The sequence below is a fragment of the Mauremys reevesii genome, linkage group 1 (assembly GCF_016161935.1).
Source record: "Mauremys reevesii isolate NIE-2019 linkage group 1, ASM1616193v1, whole genome shotgun sequence".
Lineage (NCBI taxonomy): Eukaryota > Metazoa > Chordata > Testudines > Geoemydidae > Mauremys > Mauremys reevesii.
In genome coordinates, this window is record NC_052623.1 from 288,009,113 (window position 1) to 288,023,787 (window position 14,675).

Here is a 14,675-nt window from a genome sequence, read left to right on the forward strand (position 1 = left end):
ATTACAATATCAGATATTGTGAACCAATAGCAAAATACATTAAAGAACCAAAAGATTAAGTCACTTCTGCTGATGTGCTAGCGTCCCTTGTTAGAATAAAGAGCACCTATAGCTTACCTGATATGGTTTGTCATTGACAAGAGCAGAAAGAGCAGAACGTGGTATTTTGCCAGAACGTGTCTTTGGTATCTGTTTCACAAACACTGCCTTTCGGAAAGCTGCCACTGGGCCAATGCTTTCTCGAACACGCTTAACAATTTCTTCCAAAACTTTCTCCTCCTCTGTCTTTATACCTGGTGAGGAATTTCAGATGCTGTAACTACTTTACAACATTATACAAATCTTAGTGACACAAGACACGAGTCTATGAACAGTAATGAGCTCTCACCATTTCTTAATACACATAGCGCTAATGGGACAAGACCTTTTAAGGCATCTTCTTGGCCAACAACAGCACAATCAGCCACAGCTCCATGGGAAAGAACAGACTGAGGGAGAAAACAAAACAAAACAAAAACTCAAATAGCTGAATATATATTCTACTGTAATTAATACGCAGGGAGCATAGACAATCTAGTGTTTGGATGGAAATAAGAACAATTCCTAGGTAACGCAACATACAATTGAAAAGGTAATAAAATGTCATCTTTACAGCAATGTTAAAATGACAATGTCACATTTTAACACATTCCACAAGATCTTAACTGGAAAATGTTATGTTGATACAATATTCACACAGTTATGCAGGAAGGAAAGAGTAAGTGAGTGCAGGTACATTCTTGAATAGCTGATCTATCACAATTCAGATACGTAATCTACCTGTAATCTTTCCAATTGTACGGAAAGCAGGGACTTGGAACTAAAGAGCCTCTTCAACCATAACTAGACACTACAACTCTATAATGAAACACAAACTGCAGTATGTTAATAAGTGTCAGCCCTTTGGGTTTAGAAAGAGCATGGCCCCTTTAAATATTTTTCCTGAGGGGGGAAGTGCTGATTGTTCCAGAAGGAGGAAGTGCTATTGGTAGGAGGGGGAGCAGAGAGAAGGGAAGAGAGCAACAGGGGGGGTGTCTGGAGCTCCAGATAGAAGGGCTGCAGCAAGCAGGCCCCTCAAAGAGTGAAGCAGTCAAGAACCTGCCTGAAGCCTGGGAGGGACAGAGCGGCTGACTGGGGACACTCCAGGACAGAAGCCAGGAGGAGCACTGTGCCAGGGAGGAATCGCCCGAGAAGGACAAACTGGAGCTGGAACCAGTATCACTGCTGTCCAGAGCTGCGTGGGGCTGTGAGTTCTGGGGCTTTTGACTTTGCATTGGGAATAATGAGGGAGGCTGTTAGTTAAGTGGGGAGGTTGTCGCTCTGCATGGCTTTGCAGAGAGCGGCAGAAGACGGCACCGGAGGGGTTTGTTGGGGGAAGTTTACTGGCGCCAAAGACGACCAGGAGCACCCTGGACTGGAGCTTTGCCCAGGACTCCTGAGCTCTGTGTGCAGACACATTGCTCGGTGTCTGCCCTTTCAGACTGTGGTACCACTAAGCCCGTGGAGCCTTGAGTTGAATGCAACCCTGTTTTACCGCTCCCCCTATATTTCCCCATTGTTTTTTTCCTTTCATCCCTCTGTAAATAAACATTTCCCTTTCCTATATTCATTGTACTTTTCCGGTGTGTGTGTTTACTCTGAGGGGGTTGGAACAGGTGCCCCAGGGGTGGAAGGGACTTTCCCTGCTGCGTCCTGCACGCTTCTCTTGGACAGAGCTGCCTGCAGAGCAGACTCCACTTGACCACGAGGGCACTAAAGTTACATAAGTAATTTATCTGAAATTTTATTTTCTGCCAATCCAAACCAGCAACAATAAACCCACAAGTTATTACTGCTTCACATTTGTCTGTCAAGTTGAAGTATCAAATTAACATATACAAAAATGTGTCTCCTTCCCTCCTAGGCACATCTCCTGCTTAGGGAACTTTCCTAATCATACAAAAGAAAACATCATAATGGCCTGTATAATCTCCCCATTATTCATTGGTGACCTCTTAAAGAGGAAAAAGGGAGATTGAAATTGAGGAGAAGAGTGCTCATTGGTGGATCACAATCAGAGAAAACATTAATCTGCTATCTTTAGGGACCTTTAGGTGGATGAAGACTGTTAGCGGGTGTACTAGGTGCTGTGCAAACACATATGAAGGCAAAATTCCTGCCTCAAAAAGCCTGCATGGAGCAACACTATGGTGTGCTATAAGAATTTGCTAACGAGTAAGAACCTGCACATGAATGTTGCAGCTGAAGGAAGCTAAAATGAATGAATGCACAGACCTTCATCTACTTCTTTCAGGTATCTCAGAGTCCTCTCCATTTCCTCTCATAATGTAGTCAAAACCCAGGTAAAATGAGACCTCAGTTTGCCTGGGCAAGAAACACTTCAGGTTTCCAAAATAGATATCCTGACTAGAGCCCCTGAAGTACTCTGTTTTGCTCTTCATATATAACTAGGGATCCAGGTGTCCAAAATGATTAGAAAAACTATAGGATATGCATCCTTGATTTCCCTCCTAAGAAACTCTTTGGATCCACTGGTGTTAATGGTCCAACTCTTAATCAAACCCTTCCTGTAGGAATTATAGTAGTGATAATATCCATTAATGCTTTCCTCATTGCTGATAAAATAGTATGCAAAATGTACCCAAAATTCACCATGCGTTAACATTGGCCCAAGCTACTGTTTTTTAAAAGAGTTAAAGCAAGAAGGAGAAAGGATAAACCATTAGCATGAGCCAACGCTTCTTTAAAGAAATAGCCTATTGCAAAAACAAAGATTCGCTCCCACACTAATGACGGACAGTAATCTAAATCCAATAATACATGCCTCAGGTTGCAGGGCAGCTGTCATAAAGTATGTGAAACCTGCTCACACAAACACACTGAACGTTCCTTTGCTTCCTAGTTTGTATGTTCAATTGACACTATTTTTTCAGCACACATGTACATGATATCAACACGCTGAAGCTTTCTATACTTTTAAGGTAGCAGTGATTATATATGCATATTTTGCCTTAACTGGCACAGCATTAAGATAAATATCCTGTTAGTTATGGAATTAGCTTTTCATATTATTGCAAATAACCTGAGTGCCGAGAAGATACAACAGACATTGCTTGGTTCTAGCCATCAGTGAAGGGGTGATCATTCTGTGGATGTTTGGATAGTAAACTGACCTGATCCAGGACTGAAGAGGTCTCACCCTCAGTCTGGCAAAGGGTGTGATATAAATACTTGAGACCAATCTCAGGCTTGAAAATAAATATGAGAGATAAATTCTGGAACTTCTCCTGAGGCAGGTATATGCGCCTAGGAATTGTATGGACTGAGATTGAGCCTGAGATTGAACTTTTAGAACCAAGTTTGAGAACAGATGTAGATTCGATCTTACTGACTCTGAGACCTGTTGAGTTGATCGTCCCTTATTAACTAATTGTGAAGAGACAGGTAAACATAAATCCCTCGATGATGAAGATGGGCAGATACTAACAACAGACATTTTGTAAACACTTGGAGTGCAGTTGAGAGTCTGAACAGAAAGACCTGGAATTGATGATGATTGCCTAGTACTTGGAAATGAAAACATTTCTTGTGCAAAGGATGTATTGCACTGAACCGAGTGTACAGAACCAATCGAGTGTACTGAACCAATCCATGGGATATAAAGAAGGTATGATGGATGCCAGAGTCACCATGCAGAATTTTGTATTGGTGATGACAGTGTTGAGGAGCCTGTGGTCTACTGTGGAGCACCTGGTCTAGTATACTTTTTTGGTATAAGAAAGTATGGGGAATAAAATCCCTTTCCCCCAAAGGCTACGGGAACCAGGAACATTTCCACTAACTCCAGTAGTGACAGTTTTTCTTGATGCATGAGAATGGTCCCCAAAAAAGTATGGGGAAGGTGCATGAGGGGGAAAATGGTATGGAATTGGAGGGTGTATCCTGTCTGGATGACCCAAAAGTGCAATGTTATTGAAGTCCAAGCACTCTTGAAAGAAGAAAGGCAGGTCCCAAAAGGGGGAAGGGATGGGTACCAATCCACATAGTCTAGTGCCGTAACCTCCACTTAAGTATCAAAACTGTTGCTTCTGAGAATGAGATGGTTGAGTAGAGAATGAAGAGGACAGTCTTCTCTTTTGGAATCTCTGACTCTTCTGATAAAAAATTAGGATAAAACAAAATACATGGTTGAGATCTCTGCCTTGAAGAGAACCATGACTGCAATTTTGTCCCATTGTATATAACTGTATTTGGCTAGCATAGCTAAGTAGTTTGCAATCCTGGCCTGAAGAGATGCCACTGAATAATCCTTACGAGCAAACAGATCCAATTTCTTTGCCTCTTTTTCTCATGGGATGGTCTTCATTAGCTGCAGTTACTACTAGAGATGATGGTGCCAAGTGACATAATATCTTTTATCGGACTAACTTTTGTTGGTGAAAGATACAAGCTTTCGAACACCACACAGCTCTTCTTCATTCCTTCATGTCTGGGGAAGGAAACAGATGATAGCAGCAGATGCGAATAAAAATACTCTAACCCTTTAAGGGGACCTTGATACTTTTGTTCTATTCTCTTTCAGGTTGCTGAGATGCTGGAGTAGTCTATAATTTCTTTTGCAGGTTCAAGAATTCCCTCATTACAAGGAAGGGCTATTCTGCCCTGACTGTTGGGTTTCAAAATGTCAAATTTCCATTAAAGGAAGTCTTTGTCTATCATTTAATGGCACCCCCTGAAGATTCCTTTGCCTGCTCAGTCAGGAGTGTTAGTTGACATAGCTGCTTTTTGTATATATCAAGGAAAATACAAGTAAGTGGGTAAAGAATAGAATATAACACATACATGGAGACAACCACTAGAAAAGTGAACACACACAAAAGGAAAAGATAAAATCTTAATCAATTAAACCCTCGGGATTGGGATATAAAAATAAAGTCAAAGCAGAGAAAATATCATGAAAAATTCAGTGCATCTCAGGGAAACATAACACACTGATACAACATAGGGAAACCATATAAAAAACAGTTGTCACTCTGAACTTGACATTATGGTTCCAGCTCCTGCCATTAGGTTCCTTAAGTCCTAAGCCTCCCATTTTTTGCCTATGGACTAAGCCCTTCTAAAGCCACTACTCCCAGTGCAGTCTTTCAGGTCCCACACCTGGCCTTGGACCAGGTACCCTCCATGGAGTTCAAAAAGTTTATAGATAATTCTGAAGAGTGAAGGGTTCCATATTCATAAGAACCAGATAAGAGCTTTAAAAATTAGTAGAAAGTTTTAAAAAAATACAATAAAATTTTAAAAAACATGCAAAATAGAAAAAGTGGAAAATAGAAAAAGTCACAAGTCATTCAAAAGCTGTAAAACTAAGAAACCAAAAAAAAAAAAAATAAAGAGGCAGTGTTTCTAGAATGGTAGTTACTGAAACAGGATGCATTTCTGTTTTCTACAGCAGCAGCAGCCAGACAGTCAGGAGGGCACTAGTCGTGCTAAATCCCTTTAGTATTAATCCCTTGCTTCAGAGAAAAGGCGAGCAATGCCAGCTGAAAGAGCCACACACACACACACACACACACACACTGAGCACAAGATGGAAGCTGAAATTAACACAAATATGTAACAACTACTCATTGAGCCATAGGATAAATGGTAACTTCTGTAGTTTCACAGGGGCCTGATGATACTTATAGAAAATCTTGGTGAAATAAACAACTCTTATTGTTGAGATTTATAGTCAAAAATCTGAGGAAAAACTTGCTCAACTACCTGTAGCTATAATGGAAAGGGAGATAAATATGCATACTCGACAAGGTGACTGTCATTTAATTAAGGGAAGATTCACTGAGCTTCTAATTCTGTTTTTACTGATCTTACTGAAAAGTTAATTGTGTTGTTGTTAATGTTTTCTCATTTAAATAGCAGTTTGCTCTGTAAACTAACTACAGTCTAGCTTTTTTTAGCTTGGTTTAAAAGGTGAATTGAAAAACTAAGTATTTTCTTGTGATTAAGTGTATATTGTTTTCAGGGGAACAAAATTACAAAACAGTAGGGAAGAAGACAGAAAAACAAGTGACTGAAATTAAAGAAAAGAAGAAAGCTCACATGGTACACACTGATAAAGTAGTACAATATTAAACATCAGGGAATTCACAACACCAGCCATTTTATCAGCTTCAGAACCAGTCTGAAAGATAAGGAACAACACCTGAATAATTTGTTTAACAATACAAAAGTAAAAGACCAGTGGCGAGATTCTGTGTTGTGTGTCTTCAAACCATCTTTGTGCCCTGATAACCCTGGGTTGCTCAAGGGGCCCGTATGGTCCCTTGAATAACTTAACATTGAGGGGCAGCCTGAATTAGCACAATCCCTGAAGTGCTACGCTGTTGCTGTTCCCCCTACTGCCCCCTGGTTTAGACATGCCCCCTATGCCAGGGGTTTGAGGCATGGGTCTCATACGGCCACATAAATTACCTTGTGCAAAGTCCATTGTGTGTGTGTGTGTGTGTGTGTGTGTGTGTGTGTGTGTGTGTGTGTGTGTGTGTGTGTGTGTGTGTGTGTGTGTGTGTGTGTGTGTGTGTGTGTGTGTGTGTGTGTGTGTGTGTGTGTGTGTGTATCCTCCCCACCTAGATCTGATGTTGTGACACTCCTTTCACTAAAAGGCCATAATAGGGGGAAGAATCCCTTCCCAGGCGGTGTGCTCATTACAGGATTGTGGAGTGGGAGGGGAAGGTGGCTTTACGCGACATTTACATTCTCCAAATTCTGAGCCAATGTACACTAGCCTAGCACTCTTACATTAGAGCAGCTCTATTTTAAGCCAGATTATTCTCAGACCTAAGAGGACATTCCAGTATCTTGGGAGCACCAGGGAGCAGGGATTCCCAGTAATGTCCCTGGAGAATGAGATGGCATGGTGCAGAGCTTTTAATACCACTCTACTCCACGCAGAGATTCCCCTTATATCAGAGGTGGGAAAACTATGGCCTGCGTGCGGGACCTTCCTGCCCAGCCCCTGAGCTCCTGGCCCAGGAGGCTAGCCCCCGGCCACTCCCCTACTGTTCCCCTCCCCCACAGCCTCAGCTCACTCTGCCTCTGGTGCAATGCTCTGGCAGCAGGGCTCCAAGCTTCTGGGGCAGCGCAGCTGCAGAGCCTGGCCTGACCCGGTGCTCTGTGCTGTGCGTGACTGGCTCCAGCAGGGCGGCGTGGCTGTAGCGCCACCAGCCACTGGTACTCCAGGCAGTGCGGTAAGGGGGCAGGGAGCAGCGGGGGTTGGATAGAGGGCAGGAGAATTCAGGGTGGTGGTCAGGGGCCAGGGGTGTGGATAGGGGGCGGGGTTGTCAGAGGGCAGGGAACAGGGGGTTGAATGGGGGCAGGGGTCCCCGGGGGCAGTCAGGAAGGAGAGGGGGGTTGGATGGGGCGGCAGGGGGCAGTCAGGGGAAGAGGTTCCGGGGGCGGTCATGGGACAGGGAGAAGGAGTGGTTGGATGGGGCAGAGGTCCCGCAAGGAGTGGGGGGGTTGGATGGGGCGGCAGGGGGCAGTCAGGGGCTTCAGGGGCGGTCAGGGGACAGGGAACATGGGGTGGATGGGGCAGGGGTCCCGGGGGGGGGGACCATCAGGGACTGAGGGGGTGCTGTCAGGGGGCAAGAAGCAGGGAGGTTCGGATAGGGGGCGGGGGCCAGGCCGAGCCACGCCTGGCTCTCTGGGGACGCACAGCCTCCCCTAACTGGCCCTCCATACAATTTCTGAAACCTGATGCGGCCCTCAGGCCAAAGTTTGCCTGCCCCTGCCTTATATAATGCAAATGCTCAGGAAGGTGGATCCACTGGGTTTATGCACTGGTTTTGTGCAACCCAAATGGCTGGTGCAGCCAGAAAGTCCAAAAATCTGTCCTCTGGCTTTTTTCCAAGTTTTCTACGCTTTAAAATCCAAAATGTTACATTAAAATATGCAGGTCAACATACAGGTTGCAAACAGATATTTTGTAAAGCAAAATACTACAAAATTAATTCTCCTTTGACTCAACTGCTAAGTTCAGAGTCTAGAGAAAAGTACAACATGCCTAATACCAAATAAGCAGAATTTTCTTGTACTCCCTACATGGCTTCCTGTACTTGCAAGATCTTCTGGCAATTACAGTAGATCTGGACAGGTCAGTGAATCAGGAAATAAGTCTCAAAATGCTATTTTAAAATGCATAGTTTTAACTTTTGGAGTTACCTGTATATTCTGCTTTTACAGAACCAGACTAACACGGCTACCCCTCTGATACTTGTATATTACATTAGTGAGCTAGGATGTGAGGGTGGAATTTTCAGAGTGTTTACTGTTGGCTTAACTCTGCTCTGACTGAAGCCAATGATAAAACTCCTAATGATTTCAATGGGAGCAGAATTTAAGCCAACACTGAGCGCTTTTTGAAATCCACCCTAAAACTACTTTTAAAAAACTTTCCAAAAGTTTTAATCTTAGAAATGTGTGATATTAAACACCCCACTCCCAAAGAAATCAAAACCAACAAGTACACAGTCGAAAAGAAAAAAAAAACACATATTTTTGTTGAAGTTTTCAGTCTCTGTGGACACATCTACACAGTGAGCAGCAGCCTGCGGCAGTGAGTCTTAAAGCCTGGCTCGACAGACTTGGACTCACAGGGCTCATGCTCCGTCGCTAAAAATAGTTGTGTAGATGTTGTGGCTTGGGTTAGACATTGGGCTCTGAAGCTCACCCCCACCTTCTGCTTCAGAGCCCGAGCCACAATGTCTACATAGTTGTTTTAAGCACCTTAGCATAAGCCCCACAAACCTGAGTCTGTCAACCTGGGCTCTGAGCATAAGCTTTCAAGGGCTACAACCCACTTCATCGGCTGCATAGAATGGAACGTATAGTGAGGAGATATATATACATACAGAGAGCATGAAAAGGTGGGAGTTTCCCTACCAACTCTAAGAGGCAAATTAATTAAGATGAGCTATTGTCAACAGGAAAAAGAAAACTTTTGTAGTGATACTCAAGATAGCCCATTTAAGGCAGTTTGACAAGAAGGTGTGAGGTTTCCGGGGGCGGTCATGGGGAAATAGATTCAATGTGTGTAATGGCTCAGCCATTCCCAGTCTTTCTTTAAGCCTAAATTGATAGTATCTAGTTTGCATATTAATTCAAGTTCAGTAGTTTCTCATTGGAGTCTGTTTCTGAAGCTTTTCTGTTGCAAAATTGCCACCTTTAAATCTGTTACTGAATGGCCAGAGAGATTGAAGAGTTCTCCTAGGTTTCTGAATGTTATGATTCCTGATGTCAGATTTATGTCCATTTATTCTTTTGCATAGAGACTGGGCTATCGTGATTATCAGTTTTTTTTCTCCTGCTGACAACAGCTCATCTTAATTAATTAGCCTGTTAGAGTTGGTGGGGGACTCCCACCTTTTCATGTTCTCTGTATGTATATATATCCTCACTATATGTTCCATTCTATGCATCTGATGAAGTGGGCTGTGGCCCATGAAAGCTTATGCTCTCATGCTTATAAATTTGTTAGTCTCTAAGGTGCCACAAGTACTCTTGTTCTTTTTGCGGATACAGACTAACATGGCTGCTACTCTGAAACCTGGGCTCTGAGACTCACTTCCACAGTCTCCCGCTCAATGTGTAGACGTACCTGTGATGCCAGCTTTTTTGTACCCATTTTCACTGTTAAGTTTGTGCTCACCTCCTCAATTGCACCTGCAGAAATTCTATGACCTGCAACATTGATCACGTCATCAACTCGAGACATGACATATAAGTAGCCATCTTCATCCATGTACCCAGCATCCATGGTATCGTAGTATCCCTGAAAATAAAACCACAAGCAATAAATTGGTATTAATGCTAGGGTCATCAGCAATGTTTACCAGCAAAATGGATGAGTGACTCACTCAAAATGAAAAAAGTTACTGACTATTTAATATAGTCACCTCCCACCTAAAGTTTATGCGTTAAAAATTATCAACATATTTACCTTCACGGTGCAAAATAGGATCACATCAACTTTAAAACTGAAAAATCTTTATAAACTCTGCAGTTCCTTCTTTTCCCAATTATTATTTTTTCATTACATGGATTTTATTCTGAAACATTTTATTCGCTGTTCTTATTTCATAATACCGCTTGGGTTCCCCTCCCTGAGTGAACTTGGTGGGGTCAGCAGGAACAGTATATGCAAGTCCACTCACACCTTTTCCAGCCTGTACACTGCTCCCTCAGAACCCCTGGAAGATGGGGCTCTCCTGAGTCCAGAGGAAGAGGTGGGGTTGTCTCTAAAGGATGGGGCAGCAAAGTTGAACTCAAATTCTCATGATATTTCTGTTTCTTTTGGGAATATCTTGACCCAGAAGCATGATAGCAACACCTTGCCAGACCACAAAATGACAACTTGTCCTCACATAAATCTGTTCCCTCACTTATTTCCACCCTTGGGCCAAATCTTCCTTCTTGGTCATACATAGGAAAAACACAACACAACACAAACTCTCTCTCTCTCTCTCCTGTGTAGGGAGGAGATCAGCTTATGTACAATCTCTTCCATGTGTGGATCTGATGGGGGAAGCATAATTTATTCATCTATTTACTGATTCCCTTCCCTGGTCATGCTCCCCTCCTGCATATGTTACCCAACACAGAAGACAAACTGTATTTTTTAGATTTTCTTTAAAAGAGAGTGACTACATTCTAATATTCTGCACAATGAGAGCTTTAACTTTAAATGATTTTAATCTTATGTAGACATACATATCAAAGCTCTCTCATCAAAAGAAGAAATGACAGAATCCTATAACTACTAACTAAGATCGTTCAATGCCATAGCATTACTGGTAGTTTATATAGTTCCTTTTGCAATTCTTACGGGAAATTTTTGGAAATATAACTCCTTGAACGTTTCCTGATTTTTCCAGAGACCCGAGAAGGCTCCAGGAGGCAAAGGCAACCTTACATTAAAAAGGAAAATAGTGCAGTAGTTAGAATAATAAGATACAAACTTAAAAACTTCAATGATGCACAGTATAATAGATAATCACAATGTGATAGAACTGCATTCAGGTCGCATAGTACGGTAAACATATGAAGATTATGCAACTGGATGACAGTTCCCTTAACACCTATATTGCTTAGTGACAGATGATCCTGAAAGTTATGTATTTCATAAACTATTGTTAAATCACATTCATATAGTTCTAAACTTGAAGATACTGCTAGCTGATACATTTTATAGAACACTAGGGCCTCCAACTTCTAGTAAAATAAAGTTTGCTCTAGCAAATGTGAAAAAAGTGCTATAAAAATCTATCATCATCAGTCAATTTAAAACATTGCCCAAGATAAAGCACCTGACATTTTATAATACATACAATACATACGTACTTGCATGCATGTATGCATGCACACACGCGCGCACACACACGATCAGACCCTCAGTTTGTGTAAATTGTCCCAGCACCATTGACTTCAAAGTCATGAGGATCTGGATCACAGTATTTTCAGGTGGTTATACTTATTTTAATTGTCCAAAAATGAAGTGAAATTATGCAGATTAAACTGCAGTAATTATTGGGGGGAGGAAGATGGAAAAGGTAAAAACCTATATTTTCAAAAATAAAATAATTTGGGTTTAATTCATAGAAGAAAACAGAAATGACAAAAGTTGAAATGCACCATGAGCTGAATTTTCAACATGTGCTCCTTTCTGCCACTTTAGTCAGCATCTGAATGTGATGAAGATGAGAGAAGGAGCATTCCACATAAATAATATCTGTCAGATGGGAAGAAGTGGCAAAGCTTTTTGGGCTGACAAGGAGAAACGGTGATTTTTTAAATTTCACAGTTTTGACTGTAGATAAAAATGTTAAGGAAACTGAGTTTAACCCTACAAGATATAAATTCGGGGGAGGGAGGAGGGTTGAACTGGGATTCTATTAAGGTTAACTCTGAAAGCAGATTTGCAGGAGAGAGAGTGTGCATGCATATATTAGAGCAATTCAATTATGTGGCATAAAAGGTCTCCTGGTATGAGTTTGGGATGAATGTATTACTCACAAGTAATCCCTAATACATGGGATCGTCACTTTCACCCTGGCAGTCACCAAACCCTGACAAACGCCACTATGATTCATAATACTATCCAAAGAACAATACCTCCAGCACTGAAACATTCCCCAGTAGTGTGGCAGTGTCCATACTGATAAAATATAAACTGCATGTGGGATTTTAGCCCACAGGAAATGGTGTTAGCAAGTCAACCACATCTACACTACAGGATTTACTTTTATCAGCACAAAAGGACAATTTCCTTTTTTCTATAGAAAGTATTGACAGAATAAGCCATGGCAAAACAAGCTAAATCATCACTGTTCTTCCTAAGATGATGGGGGCCTCTCAGGGTCAGACTCAGCTATCACTTTAAGTAATTCACTTTAAGAGGACCAGAAGAGTGTATTTGGCAACAGGATGTGGTCAGGGGTTCAGATGATGGGACGCTTCCCAGTAAACTGCATGAGCATCCATGGGGTATCTAGCCACTCCCCACATTGCCCATTTTGGTGGGTTTATTGGACAGCGTCAGGTGCCCAAAGTGGGAGTACTAGTTGCTTTGCAAAAGGGTAACCCCATTTTTATGGACATCTTGCTTGAAGAAACCCAGGAATGGACCAAGCCATGTGTTTGGAAATGAGAGCGCTTTAAAGAAAAAATTCTTGTTCAGATTCAAGAGAAACCACGAGAGAATGGTAATTACCATGTTTGTTGCCTGACTGCTAACTGTATAAGAATTCATAACAGGTATTGTAGTTGCAGATTTTGCACCTTTAATTTATTTAATTGTCTGAGATGTCCTTATGATAGAGAGAAAGGATACTACACATTGACAGTCATTAATGATTTCTCCAGAGCTGCATTCAAACGCTCCCAATTTAGTGATTAAATAGAACGCATTATATTTCTAAAATAAGAATCTCATTTCGCTGTTTTGTAAATATGATTTCTGAAAATTAAAACCAGAAGAAATATGTAACATATGACATCAGGGAATCCTGATTTCTTGATTGGTCAATAGCAGTGGATCAGTACTTTAGCGACTAAACTACCTCATGCGTAGCACCAGGTCATTTGTATAAGTCATGGTTAGTGACCGCTTAGAGTGCAAGAATTTCTAAAGACATTAGTAATAATGTCAGGACTGTGTGTGGGTTTTTTGTTTGTTGTCTGAAATCCACAAACAAAATTACTGGCTTTTTTGATCTGCCCTATCCCTCTTTTCATACTTCTTCCTCGTTGTTTTGTATTTATTTGTATTTGTATTTTACGAGTCTGAGAGCATATTATTTCTCTGGAACACATTAGATTTACCTCTACACTTTTGCTCCAGCTCCCTCTCCTTTCTGTCTCATGCTCCCTTGCTTTTTCCCCCCCGCCACCACTCCTTTCCCTCATGCTTCTGCCTTCCCTCTATTTGTCCCTACCATCTCAGTTTTCTGTTATTTCACCTGGGATTCAGTGTTGGTTTAACAAGAATCAGATTAAAAAAGCACAGCTGAAGCCCTACCCAGAGCCTGCAGGATAGAAAAAGAACAAAATGACTAACAGTGGCTTGCCATGGCTCTCTGCAGCACTTTAGTCACAGATGAGAACCAAGAGAACTTACCCTACATGTATGTACAGGGAGTCCTTGGGATTATGACACAATTCGTTCCTCAGATAGTGTTGTAAGTCGAAACATAAGTCGAAACTGTTTTTCCCATAGGAATCAATGGTATAAAGCGGGGATTGTTTCCTGAACCAAAGCTTGATACACTATTTTCACCACAATAACCCAGATTTTTGTACTAAATGAATGATAGATGTCTAATGCAGCACCATCAATGTATTTATTTGGTAAACAACATTCAAATAAACAAATAAAATCACATATTTTGACTTTCCAGAACTTTTTGAAGGGCTCTTGGCTGGGGGCTTCTATGAAGTCTGGGCTGCAGGTTTCTCTGAAGTCTTCTCTGGAGTCTTAAAGAAAGTGTCTATGGAAGTTTGGACAGATGTTCTCCTCTTCTCCTTGTAAATTTCTCTGTAGCAGCTGTACATGTTGTATATGCCCCTATTCACAGATGCACTGAGTTCAATGTTGGGAGACATGGTGGACAGACAGTCAGGGGGGCAGACAGCAAGGCAGGCAGCTGCTCAGAATGCTGGCAACATACAACAGAGAACTGGGCTTGCTTTTTACAGTGTTCCTTGTAAATAACTTTGTGGTCACGTTATAATGAATGGAGCTGGAAAGGGGTCCCTTGCAGTTACTTGTCTGATTGGCTTCCACAGCCAGGGTAGCTTGTTGCCAGGTAGCCTTGATAATTGTATTTGATTGGCTCCAGGCCCCCGGCTCAGACAATCAGAAAGCTTGAACAGTGAAATCCGTGATTGGCTGAGGCTCAGCATGTGATGTGTATGCTCTCCCTGCTGGCTTTCATCGTAAGGGCGAAACAAGTGTCGTAGGGGCGAAACGAGCAGTCAATTGAAAAGCGTTGTAAGTGGCATCCAACTAAGTCGGTCATCATAAGTCCGAGGACTCCCTGTACATCATCTTTCATGCCAAAGGATTCCAAAACAATATTTAC

At 41.9% G+C, this 14,675-nt stretch overlaps 1 protein-coding gene across 2 annotated transcripts in view; it reads right to left on the reverse strand.

Annotated features, from left to right (window-relative positions):
• Positions 1–14,675, reverse strand: part of ACSS3 (acyl-CoA synthetase short chain family member 3) — a 119,250-nt gene that overhangs the window by 1,233 nt on the left and 103,342 nt on the right. The window contains exons 12-15 of one of the 2 annotated variants that reach the window (XM_039520720.1): positions 10,922–11,003; positions 9,746–9,868; positions 389–488; positions 118–293 (exon numbers count right to left, since the gene is read on the reverse strand). In XM_039520720.1, coding sequence (XP_039376654.1) covers positions 118–293; positions 389–488; positions 9,746–9,868; positions 10,922–11,003 — 481 coding nt within the window. The remainder of the gene's footprint in view (positions 1–117; positions 294–388; positions 489–9,745; positions 9,869–10,921; positions 11,004–14,675) is intronic. The other variant, XM_039520722.1, reaches the window with a different exon arrangement.